Source organism: Lontra canadensis, unplaced genomic scaffold, assembly GCF_010015895.1.
Source record: "Lontra canadensis isolate GAN:19392208 unplaced genomic scaffold, GSC_riverotter_1.0 scaffold18, whole genome shotgun sequence".
Lineage (NCBI taxonomy): Eukaryota > Metazoa > Chordata > Mammalia > Carnivora > Mustelidae > Lontra > Lontra canadensis.
The window spans coordinates 25,677,255-25,704,413 of record NW_022631012.1 but is presented as its reverse complement, the minus strand read 5'-3'; the positions used below and the strand labels follow the sequence as shown (position 1 = coordinate 25,704,413).

Sequence of the window (27,159 nt, the reverse complement as noted above, 5' to 3'; positions counted from 1 at the left end):
ATCACTTATAACTCAGGTATAAAGGTTAAAATGTAAAAGCATTAAAAATAACTATAGCTCAATAATTTGTTAATGGTTAAACAAGGTAAAAGGATGTAAAATGTGACATCAAAGACAGTATGTAAAAGTGTAGAGCTTCAGTATGCCTTTCAAGTTGTTTTTATCAGCTTAAGGTAGACTGTTATAAATACAGTGTTTTGTGTCAGCCTCCTGATAATCACAAAGCAGAAACCTATAGTAGACAAAATGTAAAGAGAGAGAAAGCTAAGCACCCAACACAGGAAGAACCTGAATATACAAGGAATGTATTAGGACATTGTGGGGGGACAAAGAGCAGTACAACTATAGCCGGGAACGTCGATCTCACACCTTCATCAGTGGACAGTTTGTTCAAATAAACAAACCAAAAATCAGTAAGAAAACACTGGACTTAAATGGACGTTAGACCAAATGGACTTAATAGACATTCACAGAACATTCTACTCCACCAGAGCAGGACATACATTCCTCTCAAGTACACATGCAACATTCTCCAGGATAGAGCACGTTAGGCCAAAAAACATCTTGTTATTTAAAAAGACTGAAATCACAGCAACCATTTTTCTGACAATAGTCATAGGAAACTAGAAATCATTTACATGAAAAAAAAAAGAAAATTAACAAAAATGTGGAAATTAAACAATGTGCTACTGGATAAGCAATGGGCCAGAGGAGAAGCAAAAGAGAAATTTAAAAAACTACATCTTGAGAGAAATGAAAATGAAAATGCAATATACCAATACTTACAGGATCCAGCAAAAGCAGTTCTAAGAGCAAAGTTCATAGTGATAAACGCCTACATTAAGAAACAACAAATATCTCAAACAACTTCACACCTCAAAGAACTAGGAAAGAAGATCAAACTAAGCCAATGTTAGTAGAAGGAAGGAAACAACAATTTCAGGGTAGAAATAAATGAAATAGACTGAGAAAACAACAGAAACAATAAATGGAATTAAGAGCTGGGTTTTTCAAAAAATAAACAAAATAGAAAAAATTTTAGCTACTTTTTACCAAGATAAAAATGAAAGGACTGAGGGTACCTGGGTGGTTCAGTCAGTTAAGTGTCTGCCTTTCGCTCAGGTCATGATCTCCGGGTTCTAGGATCGAGACCCCTGTTAGGCTTCCTGCGCAGCAGAGAGTCTGCTTCTCTCTCTAATGCTTGTTCTCTCTCTCTCTCAAACAAATAAATAAAAATCTTACAAAAAAAGAGAGGACTGAAATAAATAAAATTAGTAATGAAAGAGGAGAATGTGTAACTGATAACAGAAATACAATAGATCGTAAGAGACTACTATGAACAAGTATATGCCAACTAACTGGGCAACCAAAAAGAAACGGACATTAGAAGCATATAACCTAATAAGACTGAACCATGAAAAAAATAGAAAATCTGAACAGACTGATTTCCAGTAAGGAGATTGAATCAGTAATTGAAAACCTCTTAACAAACATAAAAGTCCAGGACCAGACAGTTTCACTGGTGAAATTTACCAAACATTTTAAAAATAATAATAAAAAAAAATCATCTCAGACTCTTTCAAAAAATGGAAGAAGAAATACACCCAAACTCATTTTACCAAGCCCGCATTACCCAGATACAAACACCAGACAAAGATCTTACAAGAAGGAAAATTCAAGCCAGTATTGCTAATGGACATAGGTACACAAATCTTCAACAGGAAAGTGGTATCACCAACGATGGCAAAATAGGCTGCTCCTAACTTCATCCATCCTCACAAGAAGAACCACCAAGGGAATCCTAGAACACAAGGGTGAAGATGAAGCACCTTTCCGTACCGTAATGGCTGAGACAGCCTGCATTAGAAGAGTAAAGGCAGTGGCACATGCTGACCACATTGCCTTTTCCCTAGGCTGGTGCAGCAACACCCTGAGAGATCTTCCCTGAGAAAAGAGAGCCCAGGGTGGACAACCAGCTCCTTCAACATTGCTGTTTGCTTCTTGGAAGCCCTGATTCTGGTTTCCCCAAGAAGGACTGTAGAAGAATCTATAGGGCTTGAAAATTAGGAATATTCCTAATCTGTAATGTAGAAGGGAAAAGGGCTTGCAGTAACCAGCACTCAGATCTTGGTAGACTGAACTCTTAACTACAGCACCCAAAGAGTACTTATAACCAGCAGCTCGCCCATTGGTAGAACCAAGTCAGTAGCATAGTCTGAGCAGAGAACAGTTGAATACAGTTCTTCCTGATTCAGGTCCTCTGCTGAAGAGTTTTGCTGGTCTTGTAGCCTGGTCTGCCCCCGGACACAAAGGGGAGCTTAGTAATAACTCCATATACTGCTGAGGAAAGATCCTACCCTTACCGACCAGAAAGGCTGGCAGGAACATTGGGAAGCAGCAGAGTCAAGAAAACCTCAAGCAATCAACAACCAAATAATTGATTAAAAAGTGGGCAGAGGACCTGAATAGACATTTCAGATTTAATTTTAAAATACTTAAACATCATATAAAATACTAATTATTCAGAAAGAATTTGGGTGAATTTTACCTTGGTAACAATATAAAGTAACATATTTTAAAGCTTCCTATCGTCAAATAATCAATGAAGGTTAAAAATATTATATTTGAGTATTATTATTATATTTTTTTACACAACTTCCTAGCCTATAGTAAAATTAGGAACTGGACTTTTAAAAATTATATCTCTGAAAGAAAATTTCTATAAGCAAAATAATGTAAATCAATGCTGGTACTATATTTTAATTTCAAAATCTATGCCACATTTAACACTGTTTCATTATTTTATTTTTAGACTTATTTATTTGAGAGAGAAAGAGAGCTAGCATGCAGAGGGGGAGGGGTAGAAGGAGAGGGAGAGGGAGTCTCAAGCAGACTCCATGATGAGCTTAGAGCCCCACCTGTGGCTTGATCCCATGACCCTGAGATCACAACCTGAGCCAAAACCAGGAGTTGGTGCTCAACCAACTATGCTACCCAGGTGCCCCTTATGATGTTATTTAAAATATATATTAGTACTATGAAATTTATTGAAATAACCAGGATCAAAGTATTTTAATAGTTTTGATTTTTCTTCAAAATAACTTATTTTTAAAATTTTGCAATTAAAAACCATGACCATTAGATTCTTATTCTATTTTTTCCTCTGTAATGAGTATCTAGAATTTTAGCATTTAATATATCTGCTGCTGAAGTGAACACTAGAATTTTAGTATTTTGAAATCATTAATTATTCACAATAATGAAAAACTAATAAAGAAATTGCTATTTTTATTTTAAATAATCAGTGACATGGGTGTGTAAAACTTTTGTGAAAATTAACTTTAGCATATTTTAGTGGTTTTGTAAAGTATAAAAGGGATCTATTTTATTATTTCTAACTTGTACATATTTCTTCTAAATTTTTAGATTATATAATTTTTTTAAGTAATCTCTACACCCAATGTGGGGTTTGAACTCACAACCCCAAGATCAAGAGTTGTACACTCTACTGACTGAGGCAGGCAGGTGCCCCTGATGGCATTTTTTGAAAAAGAAATTTTTGTCACTATACCATAATGGTCTTATCCATCTATTATTGAAATATCACTGAAACATACTTCTGGTCCATTGTTGACATTTTTAAAATAAAATCAACTACTTAAAATATTTCTACCTTATTCCTTTGTACTGTAAGAATAATATATCCACATATTACCACTAGATTAAAGTTGCATCTAAAACACAATTTGATATTTAGTGTTATATCTTCTAGCCCTTTCTCTTGGGATTTCAAATATTTGAACAAGTATACAACTGACAAATGTGTTTCAGTATGGAACAGATGGCCATAAAACAGTACAAATTATTCACAAGATGGAATCCAACTTTCAAACTCTAGAGCCTCTCCAGTGATTTAAACTTCTATGATATGCCAAATTGTCTTACACAAATCAATGTTTCCTACTCAAACTTGAAAAATTCTCCCTCTGCTCCAAGGAGATCATTCACTCATACGACCATCATGACATTTTAACTTAAAGAAAATTGGCCAGCCTCTTCAAAGAATATATTAAAAGTAGAATGTATTTCACAGTAGACATCACTTAGAAAACAGCTCCATCAGTTTTAATCGCCTAATTGCTTTTGGAAATGTTCCTGCAAATGTGTACCTCTGAATATTTCATTATAATGGCTCCTTTGAATAAAATATTTATTACCATATGTACAAGAAACACATTCTATATGTAGTAATTAATCATGATAATATTCATGAAGGTATCTGCTCAGTACAATACTAATTCTATAACTATACTTCACTGTTAAGAATGATATTCTGCCTTTACAAGCTCCAGAAAACTTTCTCTAGCCAGAATCAGAAAAATATTTGTTTAAAATGGAATAATATTCCCTCAATTAAAAGTTGAGAGAGATTCAGAGAAAAGGGGCTGAGAAACAACACCACTGTGTTCTAATGTCAAGAGTGGGAGCAAGAAAATGTGAGTTTTCTTCTCACCTTCTCACCAGCCACATTGGGTGGCTTCTTACCTTGGGTGAGACATTAAAAACACTTAAACTTTATTTTCCACAATTAAAAAAAACCTCACGGGGACATCTGAGTGGCTCAGTCAGTTAAATGCCTACCTTCTGTTCAGCTCATGATCCCAGGGTCCTGGGATGGAGCCCCACATCGGGCTCCTTGCTCAGCAGGGAGCCTGCTACTTTCTCTGCCTGCCGCTCCCCGTTTCCATGCACGTGCTTTCTCTCTCTCTCTCTCTCTCTCTCTGACAAACCAACCAACCAACCAACCCCAGGATCTCCAAAAATCCACTCAGCTCCTCCACTTCATGCTTCTATTGCAGGGCTAGTGGAGATTAAGAGACACAGAAAAGGGTTTGAGCAAACGACCAGCCTCCTTGTACCCAAGTCTCCCACCATGTCCTCCCACCCCGACATGGCCCTGGGTTCTGGGTTACTTTTCCCACCAGTGCACAGCCCCACTGCCCAACAGCCTTCTGTCGATTTAGACGTCTGCTGCCTCACTACATGTCTTTGTTGCCATGACACCGGCAACATGATTGGGCCTCAACACATTTCCCACTGAGAAATTCGTGTAAGGAGCATCCTGTGCTGAAGGTCACATCCTGTGAGTCTCTCCACCTGGGCTACGACCAAGCAGCAACTAAAATACAGTCTTTGAAACAACCTGTTCGCTCTGCCTCAAATTTCCATTTATTGGTCACTTCTCAAGTGAAGTCCCATCTTTATTCTCACCTTTGTCACTATACTTTGTGTTTCCTTTCTTTCCTAACAGCTCACTCCCCTTCCCATCCCAAACCCTTGCATTTTTTCTCTGGACTTCTGATTCCACTACCATGAGCTCCATAAACCTGGTATCTTTCCATAAAATGTTTCTGTCCCTCCCACCCTGTATTCCTTCTAAGGACTTCCTTCCCTACCGCCCTATCTTAAAAGCATATTTATTTTCTCATACTGTCCTTGCATCAGGATCATTTCTCTGTATTCCTTGACATTTGCAGATCATAGCTCCAGACTTTCTTATAAAAATGTCAGTTCCCTTTGGGATTTACGATTTCTTGATTCCTCTCCTTTTCTACCCCTACTCTGTAGATCTTCCAGATACCTTCAGCTAAGGATTTCTGGCAATATATTTACAGACTTTCTTCCTTAACTCTCCTTATGAAGAAGGTTAGTAATGTCTATGAGGCTGACCCAGTTATTGCCATTGGTTCTCATTTTCCATCACATTTTCATTCTTGAAGGCTTCTCTTTGCCACATCCACCAACCTTTAGCTGTACCTGGAACCTCACTGAAACTTTCCCTTTGAAATTTCTTCTTCAGTCATTACTTTCTCTGACCCAAACTTCCTATTTTTTTGCAGCATGCCTGCCTAGTACTCCTGTTTGACCAATCTTAGTCTTTCAATCCATTTATCATTTATCTTGCCTTAGAATCAGCCTTTTCCTATAATCTCTTCTAATTTGTTCAGATTTTGAGTCTCTTTCTTCTTCGATCTCTCCCTTGTTGTGGCCCCAAACTTGCTTGCTCCTTTTCCTTCCATTGTAACTAGGAACAAAATTGTATCCATCATGAATTCAGAGCTCCACCTTTTCTACAGTGACACATCGATCATGTTGTGCAGCTAAGCATCACCCAAATGAGTCAGATTGGTGCCATTATAGAGGTTCATAGCTAGCAAACTTAAAAGGAACTTAAAGTTGCCTGAAATGCTATTATGCTTCTCCAGTTCACTTTCCATTTCCCTCAAGAAAATAGTTTCTTTAATCCTTTTCCAACGACCTCAAACAACTTTCTTCTTTGCCTACTCTCTGCTGATTGAGTCTACAATTTAACCACTGCTTGCATCTAAATCTGTAATACATAAACCCCCTTCTGTTACAGTGGATAAGTTCCTGCATCCTACGATAGGCTATCCTGACACTTACGCTCTAGATCCTTCTGTTATTAAGTTATCACACATACCAGCTGTAGCTGTCTAATATCAGTTATCACATACACCAGCTATATTTTTAATAGCATTTAAATACATTCAAGTCTCAGCTTAAAAACAAAACCTTAACCTTACATCTTCCAGTTACTTTTATCTCTTTTTTCATTCATAATCTCTTGTCCTGAGTTGTATATATTTCTGTTTCCATGTTCTCACCTGCCATTTTCTCTTCAACCCAATCCAACCTAGACTTGGCTCCCACCACTCCACTAAACTCTCCTAGCTAAGGCCACTAATATTTTCCTTATTGCTAAAGCAAAATTGCATTCTTCAGTTTTGATCTTACCTGATCAATTGCTAAAAATTGACTACATTTTCTTTCTTTGGTTTTCTAATAACACATTTGTTTGTTTGTTTTGTTTGCCTCCTATGTGGCCACATGTCTTCATAATTCAGTAGTTCAACAAATATTACAGAACACCCGTGTTTGTCAAGCACTGTATGTTAAGTGTACAGCAGTGAATAAGACAACAAAGTTCTTTCCCTGAAATATCTTATACTTTAATGGGAGGATTAAGTAATTTTATACAGTCTTCAAAAATAGTAGAAATAGTAGAATTTGATAGTACTTAAGTTTCTTGACATCAGTGAAATCATTCTAAATGTGGCATAACTTATAGCATTGTAAGTATATTTACTTTTCATTTCATGTATAAGAAATAACTTTAAAGAAATAAAGTGAGCAAGATAACCACCATCTGGATTTTCCCATAGGTTTGTGGTAAATATTAATGCAAAAAATATTCAAGGTGCTGGAAAGAATCCTTCCATGTTACATGTTATCAAATGGAATGTTTAAAAACAGTGGCTTAAAGTAAGGAAAATCTATTTCCTTAATTTAAGTAAAAATAATTATTTTAATCAGTATGAAATAAAATTTCTAAAAGTTATTCATAGTAACATTCTGACCATATTTATCAAATGCTTTGTGTTATAAAGAATGGGGTCATTTCTTTTAAGAGTAGTTAGTCATTCATAGACAAGCAGGCAAAATGATGACAATTCTATCTACATTTGTCAAGAGTATAATGTTTATGTTGTACAAATAAAACATTTTATGTTCAATATCCAAATATTTTCTGATGTTAATAAAAAATACATCTTCATAACTGAACTCCTTCTAATATGAAAGATAGCTCAGGACTTTTTATATTTAAAGGATGAGATTCAGGCCTTCTTGATGGATTACTACATTTTTGTCTAATTTTCCCCATACAATTATTATATCTTTTAGACAAACTAATTTTAGTTGTACCCCAATTGGTAATAAGATTTAAATCTTCTGGAAGTAAAGTATCTGATCTCTTCTTGTCTTCTCTTATTCTAGCACCAGAAGTCTTCTTTGGATTGTGGTTAATATGTTTACAGTCTTTTGCCATCTTCTGGCTTTGACAAGTGTGGTATTTTTCATTGATATGTGGGGTTTCCATTCCAGTCAGACATATAATATTTTTGTGAGCAATAGAAGGAAGAAATGTTTGAGATGACATTTTTCCAAAAGGTCCAGTTGGTAAATCTTGAAGATACCTGGGGAAATGTTGGCTAATTTTATATTCATAGATTAATTTTCTTGAGTTTGAATCATCCACCTTGATAGAGAATATATCATCTATTGCTATATCCTGATAGGTATCTGTTGGACTTTCAGGTGTATTCAACTTTTCAGAATTATGTTGAGTTATGCTAGGTAAAATTCCAAGTCTATTTTGTTTAAGGACTAATCCAGTACCAGGAATAAAAAGTTCCAGTTCTTCCTGTTTTGACAGATGAGTGATGTTTGTATTTGAAATGAACTGATGTGTGTGTCCATTTACTGCTTTATCTTTCCAGATTAAAGGGTTATATATAACTTGTCCATCAATAGGGCATGAATTGCACTTGTAGAATAACCAACTGTCAATACATTTCCTATGAAACTTAAAAAAAAGTTGAGAGATAAAATTAGAGATATAATTATCTTGTTTATAATGTATACTACCTAAGTTTTTCCTTGTTTCATTATTGTGCTACTATTAAAAACTATTTAGCAAGAATGGAAGATAATTATAATTTATCAAGTTTTATGGAACTATTTTAAAGAAAAAAATGGAATGGGTTATGGTACTGATCTCCATTTTCAACATTAAAATGGAAAGGCTTCTATGGATAACATTTCTGTAATATCATTAAATCCCACTATTTATTAGGCCATTAATTTTACTATTGCTTTATGAATGAAATTTACAAAATGTATTAAATAATTAAGCTAATAAATAATAAATTAAATAAGTCATAAACAACTAGAGTTGGAAATGGATCTAATGATGGTAAGGTATAAAATATAAAATAACAAATCACATTCTTGGGAAGAAAACAAACAGACATTTTAAGTAAAGGTGACTCTAAAGGTATAAATATTTATTTAAAGTAACTATTTCAAAAAAAACTGGTTACCAACTATATATATGATAGAACAACGTTAGACTTTAATTTCAATGAATTCATTTGAAATAATTAACTATGTCAACTTAAACATTTCTGTTTCATCCAAAGAATCACAAAAACACATTATTCTATAAGATTTTTCTTTTACGGGTAATGAAAGTAGATAAGGTAGACAAAATAATCTAACTTGAAGAGTTACTTTATCTTATCTAAATACCATATAGCAGAAATGAGTCCTAATCAGTAGAAATCCATCCACAAGGGACAGAACCGCCTTTATAGTCTCCAGCGCAGCTCTTTTACACATACTGTTCAATATAAACATCTCTGCACATAATACAACTAAAAAGTGAGAGACTTAAATTGTCAATTCATATGTAAACACTGGCCTTGTGAGGAAAGTCAAACCAACATGATGCAACGTCTACCTTATGAGTACATGGTAGCACTCTTGTATGTTGACCCAGATGAAATGCCTTCAGACACAGTCGGCATTGGCAGCCTGGAGCAAGCAGCTTACTATTCTTTGTAATCAGTAAGACAGGCAGTGACTTCACCACTTGTTTTGGTGTGTAAACTCGGCTGGATGAGAATTAGCAGAAAGACAAGAATATTTATATGTGATTATAGATCAGTAAATCATCAATGACACAGGTAAATAAACTCCATATAAATAATGTGAATGAATCCAATATTTTCTTGAACTAAAGGTAAGAAATTTCATACATTATAAAGTCAAATAAATCTGTATTTATATATTAATGCTGAACAAAATGGCCCCAATTTCCACATGAACTTCATAAATAACAAAATTTAGTCATTTCAAATAAAAACACTAACCCCCAATTTTTTGATTTGCATTTTTTAATGTCTATGAAATAAGAACAAAATTTTAATGAGAACCATATACTCAAATTATTTCAGTCTGGGCCAACACTTACTCCTTGTGTTTAGAAAAATACAGCCCAATTCACGATGCCATCTGGTAGGGAGTAAGGTGCATAGTAAGCCACATTAAATATTCCAGGTTACTGTGATAAATTGCTAGAGGAGAATCTAAGAGGAAACTCACTTTCCCTTGGGGTATATGCTTACTACTTTAGTATTCTTAGACTACGTTTTGATTCTGAAAGTACCATTTCATTTTTGTACCAGAAGTACCAACCAACAAAACTAAAATTAATGTAAATTAGAGGTATTTTATGCTATTAATGACTGACAAAATAGACGAAACAAGTATTTAAAAACAAAACTTGGTTAAAGGTTAGGCATATTCCTATTATTTAAAAGTCCTTCAGAACAAAGTTCAAGTACAGAAATACCTCAGAGATATTGTGGGCTTGGTTCCAGACCATCACCAGAAAGTAAGTCAAATGAATTTTTTGGTTTCCCAGTGTGAATAAAAGTTATATTTACATTATACTATAGTCTATTAAGTGTGCAATAACATTATGTCTGAAAAAGCAATGTACATACTTTAACTAAAGATGGTTTACTGTTAAAAAATGCTAACATTATTTGAGTTTTCAGTGAGTTGTAATATTTTGTTGATCTTGCCTCAATGTTAATGACTGTAGACTGATCAGGGTAATGGTTGTTGAAGGTTGGGATGGCTGTGGCAATTTCTTGAAATAAGATAACAATGAAGTCTACCTCATCAAATAACACTTCTTTTCTGTAACATGTGATGCTGTTTGATTTCATTTTACTCACAGAAGATGTTCCTTCAAAATTTGTCAATAGTCTTTTTCTTAAAGATTTATTTACCTTTTCCAGAGAGAGAGAAAGAGAGAGAAAGTGAGTAGGGGGAGGAGCAGAAGGAGAGAGGAAGGAAGAGAGAGAGAATCTCAAGCAGACCATACTGAGCATGGAACCCAACACAGGGCTTGATCTCAGGACCCTGAGGTCATGACCTTAGCCAACATCAAGAGTTGAATGTTCCAACAACTGGAATTTTAAAAATCAGCAGGCTTGGTTTGGGGAGAGGCAGAGGGGATAAGAAACTGAGCCCCACCCTAAAAAAGAGAGCAAAACCAACAGTACCATTAAGATCAGCATAGAAACGGCAATTTCAAAAACTGGGATATACAGGAAGAAGATGTATTTACTAATCTCAGAGTATGTGCTGGAGAGGCAGGGATCTCTGGGAGACTAATCCAAGAACCAAATAGCTGGTGGGCAGCATTTCCCTCCCCTACCTCCCAGCTAAACACATAGATGTGTGTTGGAACCCGTACAGTATTAACACTCTCCATCTACACTGCTAACAGCAGCACTCTGCCCCTGTGTTCTCTGGGGATGCACCTCCTCCAACAAGCTCTTTGCCCTTGGCAAGAGTTTGTTCAAAGAGGTGCCACAAGCCTGGCAGAGTACAAGCAGCCCTGAGAGGGGATGGCACAACTCCAAAGTGATTCCTGCCCCAGTGAGAGGGGAAGATAACCATACACACCAATTTTACTAGGCCCCAGCAGTGGGCTGGGGCAAACCTGTGCCCAAAAACAAAAGCCTCTCAGGAGGTAACACGTGGAAAATACGTTGCAGTTTATTGTTATGCAATTATGGCAAAAGTTTGGTCTCACTCAACTCAAGCCCAAGAGAGCCCCAGACTAGCCCACTAATAACACAGGGACAAACCCTGCCCATAACAGACAAACCATTGCAGGTGACTGGACTGAAAACAAATTCAACTCAGCCACAACTTGGGCACACATAATCACATAGGAGATACCCCTGAAGTGCCACATTTTGGTGACCAGGGGACATTGCACTACAGGGAACCACATAACTTCTTTTTCATAAGGCCACTACTTTTAACATAGGAGACACAGCTGACTTTCATAACACTTAGAAACAGACACATAGAGTTAGACAAAATGAGAAGATAAAGGAATATGCCCCAAGTGAAAGAACAGAAAATCATAGCAAGAGAACTACATGAAATGGAGATAAGCAATATGCCTGATAATTTAAAGTAATAAAGATACCACTGGACTTGAGCAAAGAGTGAACAACTTGAGTGAGAACCATCAACAAAGAGATAGAAAGCATAAATAGAGATGAAGAATTCAATAACTGAAATTAAAAACACATGAGAGAGAATAAATAGACTGGAGGAAGCAGAAGAATAGGTCAGTGACCCAGAGGACAAAGTAATAGAAAGCAATCAACCTTAACAGGAGAAAGGAGAGAGAGAAAAGAGGGCAGAAAATTTATTTGAAGAAATAAGAGCTGAAAACTTCCTGAATCTGGGGAAGGAAACAGAAAACCAGATCCAGGAAGCACAGAGAATCCCCAACAAAATCAACTGACGGAGGTCCACATCAAGACACATAGTAATTAAAATAGCAAAAAGTAGCAATATAGAGATAATTTTAAAAGCAGCAGGAGAAAAGAAAGAAGTTAATAAGTTAATATAAGGGAATCCCCATAAGGTTATGAGCTGATTTTTCAACAGAAACTTTGCAGGCCAGAAGTGAGTGGCATAATATGTTCAAAGTGTAAAAGAAAAAAACCTGCAGCCAAGAATACTCTCTCCAGCAAGGTATCATTCAGAATAGGAGGAGAGATAAAAAGTTTCCCAGATAAACAAAAGGTAAAAGAATTCATCACCACTAAACTAGATCTATATGCAATGTTAAAGGGGACTCCTTGAGTAGAAAGAAAAGGCCATAAGCAGGAGTAAGAAAAGTAGGAAGCACAAAAGCAGTAAAATTAAGTATATCTGTAAATATCAGTCAAGAAATTCACAAAAAAGGATGTAAATTATGACACCATATCCCTAAAATGTAGAAGGGAGAGAAGAAAAATTTAGTGCATTGAGAATGGGTTGAAACTTAAGTGATTCCAATTTAATATAGACTACTATATGCATAAGATATTATATATAAACCTAATAATGGTAACCGCAAATCAAAAATTAGTTATAGCTACGCAAATAACAAAGAGAATTGAATTCAAGTATGTGACTAAAGAAAGCCAGCAAACCATGGGAGGAGAGCAAGATTACAAAGGAACAGAGAAGAACTACAAAAACAAACATAAAACAAGTTGAAAAATGGCAATACATACCTTCAATAATTACTTTGGACACAATGCTCCAATCGAAAGACATGGGGTGATAGAATGGATAATAAAGCAAGAACTATATGCTGTGTATAAGAGATTCATTTCAGACCTGAAGACACATGCAGACTGAAAGTGAAGGGATGGAAAAACATCTATCATGCAAATGTAAGTGAAAATAAAGCCAGAGTAGCAACACTTACATCATACAAAATCGACTTTAAAACAAAGACTGTGATAACAGACAAAGGATACTATATAATCATAATGGGAATAATCCAACAAGAATATATGACAATTACAAATATTTTTGCACCCAACATTTGGGAGCAACCAAATAGAGCAGCTAATGACAAACATAAAGTAAATAATTGGTAGTAACACAGTATTATTAGGGGACTTTAACACCTTACTTAAATCAAAGGATAGATCATCCAAACAGAAAATCAAAAAGGAAGGAGTAGCTTTGAATAACACATTGGGCCAGATGAATCTAAAAGATATAATCAGAACATTTCATCCTAAAACAGCAGAATACACATTCTTTCCAAATGCATATGGAACATTCTCTGGAACAGATCACATATTAGGACCACAAAATAGGCCTCAGTAAATTAAAAAAGATTGAATCTATCATGCATCTTTTCTGACAAGAACACTATGGAACTAGAAATCAACCACAGGAAAAAAATCTGGAAAAAAGCACAAATACATGGAGGTTGAATAACATGCTATTAAATAAGGAATGGCTTACCAAGAAATCAAAGAGGAAATTAAAAAAAAATACATGGAGAAAAAGGAAAACAGAATGGTAGAAAATCTTTGAGATGCAGCAAAAGCTGTTCCAAGAGGAAAGGTTATAGCAATATAGACCTACCTCAAGGAATAAGAAACATCTCAAATAAACAACTTAACATTACATTTAAATAAGCTAGAAAAAGAAGACCAGAACGCAAACTTGTAGAAGGAAGTAAATAATAAATATCAGAACAGACATAAGCAAAATAGAAGTTAAGGAAACAGCAGAACAGATCAATGAACCAGCAGTGGGTTCTTTGAAAAGATCAACAAGCCAGACTCATTAAAAGAAAGAGAACTCTAAATCAGAAATGACAGAGGAGAAATAAAAACCAATACCACAGAAATACAAAAAATTAGAAGAGATTATTATGAATAGTTGTATGCCAACAAATTAGACAACCTAAGAAGTGGATAAATTAGTAGAAACATAACATCCCATAACTAAATTAGGAAGAAATAGAAAACTTGAACAAACCAATCTCTAGCAATGAAATTGAATAGTAATAAACAAAACAAAACAAACAAACAAAAACTCTCCAAAAACCAAAGTCTAGGACAGTGTGGTGTCACAGGTGAGTTTAACCAAACATTTAATGAAAAAGTAATATCTACTCTCCTCAAACTATTCCAGAAAATAGAAGAGGAAGGAAAGCTCCCCCAAATTCATTCTGCAAGTCCAGGATTACCATAATACCAAAACCAGACAGTATTACTATAAAAAAAACACTACAGGCCAATATCCCTGATAAACATAGATGCAAAAATCCTCAACAAAATATTAGCAAATGACATGCAACAATACATTACAAAGATTATTCACCATGCTCAGGTGGGATTTATTCTTGGGATACAAGAATTGTTTTATATATGCAAATCAATCAACTCATACATCACATCAACAAAATGAAGGATTAAAATCATATGATCATTTCAATATACAGAAAAAGCATTTAAGAAAGTACAACATTCCTTTATAATAAAAACTCTCAAAGTTGGTTTAGAAGAAACATATCTCAACATAGTAAAGGTCATATATGAAAAACTCACACCTAACATCAAACTGAATAGTGAAAAGCTGTGAGATTTTCCCCAGGACAAGACAAGGATGTTCACTCTTGGGATGCCTGAGTTGTTCAGATGGTTAAGCATCTGCCTTCAGCTCAGATCATGATCTCTGGGTCCTGGAATCGAGTCATCTTGGGCTCCCTGTTCAGCGGGGATGTCTGCTTCTCCCTCTCCATTTGCTTCTCCCCTCTCATGCTCTCTCTCTCTCAAATGAATAATAATAAAAAAAGATGTTCACTCTCACCACTTTTATTCAACAAAGTAATAGCTATAGCAGTCAGAGAAGAAAAACAAATAAAAGACATCCAAATAGGTAAGGAAGAAGTAAAACTTCCGCTATTTGCAGATGACAAGATATAATATATAGAAAACCCTATTTGCAGATGACAAGATATAATATATAGAAAACACCAAAAACTACTAGAACCAATAAAGAATTCAGTAAGTTCACAGGATACAAAATCATGTAGCAATCTCTTGCATTTCTATACACTAATAATGAAGCAACAGAAAGAAAATTTAAGAAAAATTCTATTTAAAAGTGTACCAAAAGGAACAAATACCTGGGAATAAACTTAATCAGGAGGTGAAAACTGTAAAACATTGAAGAAAGAAATTGAAGATTACACAACAAATGGAAAGACATTCCATGTTCATGGAAGAACAAATATGGTTAAAATGTCCATACTACCCAAAGCAATCTACAGACTTAATGCATTTTTCTAGATTTTTATAGGGATATAAACAGAATTAGAAGAACCCTAAAATTTGAATGGAACAAAAAAAGACACTAAATAGCCAAAGCAATTTTGAAAAAGAAGCTAAAGCTATCACAATTCTGGATTTCAAGCTGTATTACAAAGATGTAGTAATCAAAACAGCATGGTACTGGCAGAAAAATAGACAATGGATCAGAATAGAAAATCTGGAAATAAACCCACAAATATATGGCCAAAGAATCTTCAAGAAGAAGGCAAGAACATGCACTGGGAAAAGCTCTCTTTGATAAATGGTGTCTGGTAACCGCACGCACAGAATGAAACTGGACCAAACTCTTCTACCATACACTAAAGTCAACTCGAAGTAGATTAAAGGCCTAAATGTGAGACCTGAAACCATAAAAATCCTAGAAGAGAGCACAGGCAGTAATTTCTCAGACACTGGCTTCAACAACATCTTTCTAGATATGTCTTCTCTCTCTCTCTCTCTTTTTCTAAAATACTTATTTTGGAGAGAGAGAGAGAGTATATGTGGGGGGTGGGGCACAGAAGGAACAGAAGGGGGACAGAAGAGAGAATCTGCAGTGGACTCCACACTGAGCAAGGAGCCCAATGTGGGGCTCAATTTCATGATCCTGAGATCATGACCTGAGCCAAAATCAAGAGTCCGATGCTTAACCAACTGACCAACCAGGGGCCCCTCTAGGCATGTTTCTTTGAGGCAAAAGAAACAAAATAAAAAACTATTAGGATTACATCAAAATAAAAATCTTCTGCATGGCAAAATAAACAATCAACAAAACTAAAGACAACATACTGAATGGAAGAAGATATTTGCAAATGACAAATCTGATTAATAGTATCCAAAATATGTAAAGAACTTATAAAGCTCAACACAAATCAAATAATCTAACTAAAAAAAAATGGGCAGGGGGCACTGTGTGGCTCAGTCGGTTAAGCCCCCAGCTCTTGGCTTTCTGCTCAAGTGATGATCTCAGGGTTGTGAGATCCAGCCCTGCATCAGGCTCCATGCTCAGTGCAGAATCTGCTTGGGATTCTCTCCCTCTCCTTCCATCCCTCCCCCTACTCTCTATATAAATAAAATCTTAAAAAAAATAAAATAGAAAAAATTTAAAATGGGCAGAAGAAGACATGAACAGACATTTCTCCAAAGAAGACTTACAGATGGCCAGTGGATACATGAAAAGATGCTCAATGTCACTCATCAGGGAAATGCAAATCAAACTCAGAATGGGATATCACCTCACACCTGTCCGAATGGCTAGAATGAAAAAAACAGGAAACAACAAATGTTGCAAAGGATGTGGAGAAAAAGGAACCATCTTGTACTGTTTGTGGGGATGCAAACTGGTGCAGTCCCACTGTTGGAAGACAGTATGGAGGTTCCTCAAAAAATTAAAAATAGAAATACCCTGTGATCCAGTAATCACACTACTGGATATAGACCCAATGAATATGAAAACATTAATTTGAGAGGATATATGTACCCCTGTTTACTGCAGCCTTATTTACAGTAGCCAAAGTATGGAAACAATCCAAATGTCCATTGATAGATTAACGGACAAAGAAAAAGCACACACACACACGCACACGCGCACACACACACACACACACACACACAGTGGAATAGTACTCACCCATAAGAAAGAATGAAATATTCATCATTTGCAACAACATGGGATGTAGAGGTTATAATGTTAAGTGAAATAAGTCAGAAAAAAATAAATATCATGATTTCACTCATACGTGGAATCTAAGAAACAAAACAAGGAAAAGCAAAGAACAAAGGAAAAAAGACAAACTAAAAACCTCTTAACTCTAGGGAACAAAACTGTAGTTACCGGGGGGGAAGTAGGCGGTGGGGATTAAGAGGACACGTACCATGATGAGCATCAAGTAATGTATATAATTGCTGAATCACTATCTTGTAACCTGACACTAACAAAACACTGTATTTAACAGTTAAACTGTGTTTAACTCCTGGAATTAAAATTTTAAGGATTTATTTCTTAAATAATAAGATTTGAAAGTCAAAAGTATTCATTAATTCATGGGTTGCAGAATGGATGTTGTATTAGCAGGCATGAAAACAACATCACAATAGTAATGTTAAAGATGACAGATCACCGTAACAAACATAATAACAATCTGAAAAGTCTGAAATATTGCAAGAATTACCAAAATATGATGCAGAGACATGAAGTGAGCAAATGCTGTTGGAAAAACGGCACCGATATACTTGCTTATCACAAAACTCTAGTTTGTAAAAAATGCAGTATCTGTGAAGTATAATTGAGACAAGTGCAACAAAAAAAGCCATGCCTATATTTCTCAGAAAAGTTTACATATCTTATCACTCTACGGATACACTTCCATCATACTACAGCAATTGCTTTTACCAAGGTCATCTAATTGTCAACTAAAAAAAAAAAAAGTGTATTTTCATTATTTAAGGTGATAACCATACTTTATCCTGAAATTATCTCCTTTTATTTATTCCACTTTCTCTACCTAGAGTGCTTTTCTACCCTAATGTTCTTTTGCTTCTACCTATAATATACTCAAAACCTTTAGTTACACAATTTGTCACTCTAATGTGTGATAACTAGACAGAGCCAGAGGAAATGGAGATGAAGAACATTTACATAGACTTATTCTACACCTGTGAGGTATTTCATGCTCTTCAGGACTGTGGTCTTCAAGTGTGTGGAGTGCCCATAAGACGTGAGTAAACATGCATTGGGTTCGACAGAAACGTGTGTGTGTGTTTGTGTTAATGAGAACAAGCACAATTGTTATTCGGATAATTCACTGAAATTATTTTTTAAAAATTAATTTTATCTCATCCTTTCAAAATGACCTCTTTTGTATAGTTTTATGATGTAGCTAATAGGTCAGTAATACCCAGCATATGTAATACGTAATTGTCAGTTTTAATTTTACATTTATTTAAACAATCATTTATTTACTGAGGGAACTACTATATGCCTAATAGCTAGTAGAATCTCTGATGGGATTCATAATACTAGACAATATTATTTGAATATTTGCTCTGTGTATTAACTCATTTAATATTATTTATTAATATTATTAAGTATTAATATTTGCTTTGCATATTAACTCAAAATTCTTATGGGGCTGATTTTATGATTATTAACATTTAAAGACAGAATACATGTGGCAGAGGAAAGTGAAGTAACCAGCCCAAAAGTCGCACAGCCAGCCTGCGGTTAGTTGTACAAGGACTAGACTCAGGCAGTCTGACTCTAGAACCTTCCTCTTTGCTTGTATAATACTGTTAACATATGATTTGTATTTCCTGAACAAAGGAATGAATAAAACTTATCAAACTGAAAAATAATTTAAATGTCCCAAGTCATAAAAGAAATGTAAGTTTCACTGAAATTCTCACCCTTGTTTTTCTTGAAAATGTGGCATCTTTTCTTCTATCTCATTTCTAATGTCTACATATTTTACAATTTCACCTGATCCTTTTTCTAGTGATTTCCATCTTTGATTTCTCTTCTGTAATAGGTAAAAATAGGTTACTTTGCAAATCATGGAAATTTTAATTTTGTGGATTAAAATTAGTTGTGTATCAACATAATATAAATAACAAAGACTCATTTAAAAATACACCTTTATTAACATTAAGAATTTTTTAACATTAAGACTCACAATTATTAGTGAGTCTAACATACTATTGCACAGCTACTATTTTTAAGGCAAAATATTAGTGAGTCTAACATACTATTGCACAGCTACCATTTTTAAGGCAAAATATTAATAATGATAATTGTGGATTTTTATCTTGTGTGATAGGTAGAAGGTAGCATTAGTACTAAGCAACAGGAGACACTTCTAAGTGCACAGTTCAAATGATTGTAATAACATTTTATTACTTTTGATGTAAGAAATTTTAAACTATAAGTGGTTGTCAATAAGTTATGTCAATTTGAAACACTGAGATTTTTTTAAAAAATTAATATTCAAGTTCAGTGGCTGTAATTCCTGTACTTAAGATATTTGTGCATACTATCATCAGATGTTTGTTATTGTGTTAGTTTTATAAACTATCAACGTGATAACTGCTTCCCTTGTACGTTCCTATGAAAAACAGTTCTCATAAAAATTTGGTCTTAGGTTTTTATTTTAAAAAATCAGCTCTGTTAAAATGTATTATCTATTCTTATTATTCTTAGATTTATTTTATTTAGGTTTACAACAGGACAAATAGAAATATAATATAAAATTCAAGATGGATATAGCACCTCACGAAATGTAAATGGGTGAGGAAGATGGCAGCAACTGTCAAAACATTCCTGGCATAAGTGATATTCTGTACATTTGGTACACCTAAAAATACAAAAGAACAAGACATACAAGAAAAAAAATCCAATTATTTTGATGGTTTTGGTGAACAATTCCTGCCAAAATTCCCTGGGAACTAGGCAAATAGGACAAAAGCCCAAATTATCTCACCCATATTAGCTTCCCACTGCTACTTTAACAAATTACAACAAATTTAGTAGCTTAAACAACACAAGTTTATTATTTCATAATTTTGTAGGATAGAAGTCTGAGATGGGTCTCAAGGGACTAAAATCCAGGGGTTGACAGGATTGCATTTGTTTCCGGAGGTTCCACAAGGGATGTGTCTCCTTGCCTTTCCATTTTCTAGAGTCTCTCTACCTTCCTGGGCTTAGCTTGTGGCCTCTTACTCCGTCTTCCATGCAGGCAACGCTGTGTCTCTCTGGGCCTTTCTTCCATAGTCGTATTTCCTTCTGACTCTCTTTTTGCCCCCCCCTTCCACTTTTAACAACCTTAGTGATGACACTGGGTCTGGACCATCAAGAATATTATTTCAAGGCAGGCATTCAGCACTCTTAATTACATCTGCAACTTGAATTTCTCTACGACATGTAACTTAAGATATATGTTCTGAGCATGAGGACACAGACATATCTGAGAGGCATTATTTTGTCTATGCACGTCCGTTTGATTTGTTCCCACTACCTTAGCTTTCATTTCTTACTCTCTCTAAATTCCTACAGGATTTATAGCCTATTAGATAGTCTATCATTTGATTATCCAGTGTTTTCAATTGTTTCATAAAGAATTGTACTTAGAATACTTCTTGAAAACGGGAATTCTATTCCCTGTCTTCCCTCACATAATTTACTCCAGAGAGCATGCGGGGCAGTGAGCAGGAAGCACCACAGTGCAGAATGCCCATGTTTGGAGCAATGCTTGTGCCACCAGAGCATGCGGATTGCTGAGAGCTGAAGTCGATCAAGGCCTGAAGGACTCAGGAAGAGTTTTATGCCCCCAACCCCAGCCATGCGCTCAACTGCCTAAACGAATTTAGATAGAGGCCTGGTCCAGAAAGCAGCTCTCACCCAATATAGCTACAAGAGTATGGGCTGTGTCTGGTGAGCTGGACGGAGCTCCACAGGGCCTGTTTCCTCAGATTCCTCTGTGTCCCGTTGTTTCTGCGCCGCGTGGCACACGCTTGCTGTTCTTGTCTTCTCACGGGTTGTCCCCTTTCCCTTTGAAGCCCTGGACCCTTACTCCCTCTTCTTAGCTCAGGCTTATAAGCCTCAACTGCTTGTCTCTGAAACTTTCATGCCAATGTGAGGCTTCCACGTGAACAGATTTAAAATGTTTTTCTTCTATTAATCTATCTTATGCCAGTTAAATTAATAGACCCACTAAAAGAAGCTAGAAAGGTATAGATAACCTTTTCCTCCTGTGCAAGACGGAGCAAGAAGAATCACCCACAAAGACAGAAAGCGCAGTCGAAAGCTCAGAATAATGATGGAGATCGCGATCAGTAACGAAATACATGCAAGAAAGATTCAAAATAGTCCACTAGAGCCACATACTAATCATCTGAAGAACAGGCGATAACGAAGACTGAGAATTTTACACGGTGCCGCTTCCTGCCCTCGTCCCCCACCGCTGTTCCTCCCAGTCCTCTCTCACGTTAGCGCCTTACTGTTTGGATCCACGCCTCCTAAAAACAACGGCTGCGAAAACCGAAGATCGAGTCCTTCCTCCTTCTAGATTCTATTTAACCAACGTTCCTGACACTAGCTGAACACTCACCAAGCCTCTACAAAAGTTCTCCCCTCTTCCTCAATTTAGAAAGCTCCTTTGGAGACTTCTCAGGCCAGTCATTTTCCAGTAAAGACTTTTAATTATAATGATCCAGTTGATTTTATTCTACGTGACACATAGAGGAAACAAAGAACACTTCAAAACAGAAAAGTTATCATTTTTTGATAGGAGTGACAGAAAAAGTTTTATGGTTTTATAAGAGGGTTCTGAAAATATATTAATTGGGCTCATCATAATGTATTTCTAGGAAGACTGAAAAAAATATATTTTCTTTACAGTTAAGCTAAAATTTTAATTAAAACACAAATTTCCCAAGCATAGCAATTAATTGATGTTTTAGTGTGGCAATTGTGGGAGAGTTTGGGGATTACTTACAAAGTAATAAAAATTGTTTTCTCTAATATTTATCTTATTGTTGTTGAGGTAGAGGATTAAAGAAAAAAACAACTTATACTCATTGCAATTTCAAGTTTGGGAAACTTGAGTAACTATTCTGTCAATCTAGTCAGTGCCCCTAGCTCAGTCCTAGGAGCGTTTGGTAATGACCTCACTGATGGTTCAAGGAAAGAGAAGGTGAGAGGCCTAGAAGCTGAGGGCTCTGAATTGGGAAACTCATTTAGGTCTATGTCCAGATCTTCCGAGACAGGGTGCTACCTTAGACTCTCTCAGACTGGAGAACAAAGCCAGGATTTTTGGGTAAGTGAAGAAAATAAAACAGAATTTTAGAGGTCCTGGGCTGACATAAACCACCAGCCTAGAAATCCTACATAAGCAGCCATCACTTAAGGCAAACACACTGTCTGCAGAAGGAAGGAGGCAGTCTAAGTGATCAGTGCCCTAACGCTCCAGGTTTCCTGAAGTTAAAAAAAAAAAGTTAGAATACATGTTATAATCTTACTGATGACACTTACTTATAACATTTCCCTTCCACTGGAAACTGTTTACAGTTATTACAGGGAATTCCAAGGTGTTTGTCTAGTCGCTCTTTCTCCGCTGCAGTCACAAGTTTGCTGGAGTTTTTGAATTCTTCTAAAATAAGTTTTAATGGTGCAAACTCTTTCCTACACAGAGGACATTTCAACATGGAAGTGTCTGAAATCACATCCTGATAATTAGCTAGGATCTTCATGCATTTTATATGAATGCTATTGCCACAGCCAAACCTGTTTGAAACAAAATTTGACATTTGTATACATCAAAGTTATATACATAAATATAACTTTCTGTGCTACCACCTTTATTTCCCATAAAAACAGATTCTGAACTGATTTTCCAGATATAGCTTGATTATGCACATCAACACTATCTTACCTACCTACTTAATCTATTATCTTTAATTAATACATTAGAATTCCTAACAAATTTTCTCTCATTCCAATGAAATGGTGGTTTAAACAATTTTGCATCATTAAAATATTTTTCATTTTTTTAAAGATTTTATTTTTAACTAATCTCTACACCCAGTGTGGGGCTTGAAACCACAACCCTGAGGTCAAGAGTTGCACGCTGCCTTGACTGAGCCAGCCAGGGGCCCCAATATTACTCATTTTAAAAGTGAGAATAAATGTAATCTTAACAAAAGGAAAATTGTAACAGTAATTATCGTTTTTTAAATAAAAAGCCTCATTGAGAGCAGGGGTACCACTTCATTTTTCTAGAAATCACACAGTATGTGGCTGTACCTGGCAAATATCTACTGAGAGAAATAATACTTTGGGAAATAGTTAATAATTTAAAAATATGAAATAGAAGCACCCATATGAAAAACTACATGGATGAAAATTTTGGCCAATAATCAGGAGTAAGAAAATGAAAAATTTAATAAGAAATGGTTGCCCAAATATTCAAGTCCAGTTTTGCAGGGCCTCAAAAAATAGTATGAATACAACACTCTTAATAAGTGTTTGTGTATAGGTAAACATTTCAATTACTTAGGTTTAAAGATAAAATTTTGACACACTGAAAAGAATTTTTATAATATTAAAGTACTATCTTTACTCTCAGAAAATTCTTTGTAAATGGTCTAAGCCGTGGTATCTATTCATGTGTATAAAATAAAAATTTGAAAATTATCCTACTTTAATAACTTAAAGTGGAAAGAGGGATAAAGCGGAGTTTAGTCTTTATTTTCACCCTTTATAATGTAGCCTAGAAATACTTAGAATAAGAACAGGACCTCTTACAACAGATATGTTAGGAAACAAAAGGCCAATTAAATATAAATTAAGCAATAGGTAAAGCTTTTTGTTGTTTCTCTATCAACATGCCTTGTAACAATCAATTACAAACATCTTAAATTACAATTTTTTTTTTCATAAGCTTTAAATACCCAAAGAAAAAAGCGTGCAGAAAGCTGGGAAGATGGCAAAATAGGAGAATCCTAAGCTCACCTGTTCTGACACAATACTGACATCCACACTAACATATAAACACATCAGTGCAATTAACTCAGAAACAACCTGAAGACTGGCAGAACAGACTTTTCACAGTTAATCACAGAGTGAGAGCAACATCAAAAAGTGTAAGAGGAGCAGAGATACGGTCAGGAACTAAACCCATGGGGAGACCAACCACCAATGGGAGGGATACCACAAGCATGGAGAAGTGGAAGCATCAGACCTCACAAGGGTATCCAAGGCCCAGGCAGTCTGCATTGAGAAGACAAGTCCCCATAACATCTGGCTTTGAAAACCAGTAGGCTTAACATCACCAGTTTTTACAATCACTGGGGTTTAGCTCCAGGAGAGCCAGAGGGCAAAAGGAAACGGAGTCTCCACCCTTAAAGAGCCAGCATAACATATAACCAAGCTGGGACACAGCATAAAAGCAGTAGTTTGAAAAGCACCTGGGGTATCATGGAGATTTATTTACTAATTTCAGAACGTGCCCCAGAGGGATAAGAATCATTAGGAAACTTCTCCAAGAACTAAAGAGCTAATGGGTGCCATTTCTATCCTCCCCCATCCCATAGGCTAGACAGCTGGATGCTTTTTGGAGGCAGCGCAAACTCTCCCCACCTATTTTGCTATCACAATGCTTCCGCCTCCACATTATTCTGTGGGGCCACGCCAACTTGCCGCACTTAGCAAGTACCCCGAAAAAGTGGCTGTTGGAATGACACACTCTGCCAGCAGTCCGGGCAGGGACCAGCACCACTCCGAAGTGATTCCTGCCCTAGGGGGAGGGGAGAATAACTACACACACCAGTGCACACAGTCCCCGTAGCCAAACCTTATAGCTGGCAGCTCAGAGACGGCCCTGCCCATCAGTGCAGTTGCAGCACTGGCACAGACTGGGGGCAGGCATGTTGTCTGACTTCTGGCCTCATCCACCCACGAAAGCCTCTCAGGGGACAAGGCAGGGAGAGCAGGCTGCATACAGATCAGTGTGATGACACTGGAAGTAGGCATGTGTTCTGGTGTCTGGCTCCATATACCAGTGAAAGCCTCTCAGGAGACAACACAGGAGAGCGCCCTGCAGTTCAGTGTGCCTGCAGCCCCAACGGACAGGATGAGGACAAGCATCCAGTGTGACCACTAATACGGCCCAACTAAAAGCCTAGTGCTTTCAGATGAGTTCAAACGTCAGTGGCCAACTTAGATATACATTTATGTAGACTTTTACATGCATAAGATGTTATATGTGAACCTAATGGCAACCACGCATTAAAAAGAAACTACACATGATATAGAAAAAATGAAGAGAAAGGAATCCAAGCATAACACAAAAGGAGGCCATCAAACCACAATGGAAGAGAGCAAGAGATGAAGAAAGGAACAGAGAACTATGAAGACAACCGTAAAACAAGCAGCAAAATGGCAATAAGTATATACATATCAAAAATTACTTTAAATGTAAATGAAATAAATGTTCCAATCAAAAGATGGTGAGTAAATGCATTAAAAAAAGACTCATCTACATGGTAAGTTCAAGAGACTCACTTCAGACCTAAAGATATATGCAGACTGAAAATGAAGAGATGGAAAACCACTTACCATGCAAATGAAAGTGAAAAGAAAGCCAGGGTAGCAATAGTTACATTACAAAATAGACTTTAAAACAAAGACTGTAACAAGAAAAAAAGGACGTTACGTAATGATAAAGGGAACAACCCAACAAAAGGATAAAACTACTGTAAATATTTTTGCTCTCAACACGGAAGCAGTAAATAAAGGAACTACGAACAGACTTCAGGGAAAAAGCTGACAGTGATACAGTAATAGTAAGGGCCATTAATAACCCGCTTACATCAATGAATTAGTCAGCCAGATGGAAAATCAACAAGGAAATAGTGGATTTCAGCGACACATTGGGCCAGACAGACCAGCAGATATTCAGAACATTCCATCCAAAAACAACAGAATATACAGTCTTTTCAAGTGCACATAGAACAATGTCCAGAATAGGTTGCATGTTAGGCCACAAACAAGTCTCAATAAATTGAAAAATACTGAAATCATATCATGCATGTTTTCTGACCGTAACAGTATGAAATTAGAAATGAAACAGAAGAAAAAATCTGGAGAGAACACAAATAAATGGAAGTTAAATAACATGCTACTAAACATTGAGTGGGTTAAACAAAATATAAAAGAGGAAATAAAAAATGCATGGAGACAAATGAAAATGAAAACACAATGGTCCAAAATCTTTCAAATAAAGCAAAAGCTGATCAAAGAGAGAAATTTATAACAATACAGACACACCTCAAAAAGCAAGAAAGATCTCAAACAAACTTTATAGTTAAAGGAGCTAGAAAAAGAACAAATCCCAAAGCCAGCAGAAGAAAGGAAGTAATAAAGATTAAAGTAGAAAGAAATGGAGACAAAAAAAAATCAAAACAACAACAACAAAACCCTCCTCAAACAATAGATCAATGAAACGAGGAGCTGGTTCTTTGAAAAGATCAATAAAATTGATAAACTTTTCACCAGACTCATCAAGAAAAAGAGAGAGGACTCAAATAAATAAAATCAGATATGAAGAAGGAAAAAAAAATGGCACAGAAATACAAAGAATTATAAAAGAATGTTATGAAAAATTGTATGCCAACAAATTGGTCAATGTTGAAGGAATGGGAACATTCCTAGAAACATAACACCTTCCAAAACTGAATTTACTTCCAGTAAGAAATAGAAAATTTGAACAGATCAATTACTAGCAAGGAAATTCAATCAGTAATCAAAAAACTCCCAAGAAAAGTCCAGGACCAGATGGCTTCACAGGTTGAATTCTACCAAACATTTAAAGAGGAGGAAATATCTATTCTTCTCAAACTATTCCAAAAAACAGAAGAGAAAAGAAAGCTTCCAAATTCATTCTACAAGGCCAGCATCACCCTGACAGCAGGTAAAGATACTATAAAAAGAGAGAAGTACAGGCCAATCTCTATGATGAATATAGATGCAAAAATTCTC

At 35.8% G+C, this 27,159-nt stretch overlaps 1 protein-coding gene across 1 annotated transcript in view; it reads right to left on the bottom strand.

The window, feature by feature from the left end:
• Nucleotides 1-7,525: 7,525 nt before the first annotated feature.
• Nucleotides 7,526-27,159, bottom strand: part of ZSWIM2 (zinc finger SWIM-type containing 2) — a 31,686-nt gene continuing 12,052 nt past the window's right edge. The window contains exons 5-9 of the mRNA XM_032860265.1: nucleotides 22,654-22,905; nucleotides 19,894-19,978; nucleotides 19,035-19,147; nucleotides 9,383-9,536; nucleotides 7,526-8,446 (exon numbers count right to left, since the gene is read on the bottom strand). Of these exons, the coding sequence (XP_032716156.1) occupies nucleotides 7,634-8,446; nucleotides 9,383-9,536; nucleotides 19,035-19,147; nucleotides 19,894-19,978; nucleotides 22,654-22,905 (1,417 nt within the window). The 3' untranslated portion in view covers nucleotides 7,526-7,633. The remainder of the gene's footprint in view (nucleotides 8,447-9,382; nucleotides 9,537-19,034; nucleotides 19,148-19,893; nucleotides 19,979-22,653; nucleotides 22,906-27,159) is intronic.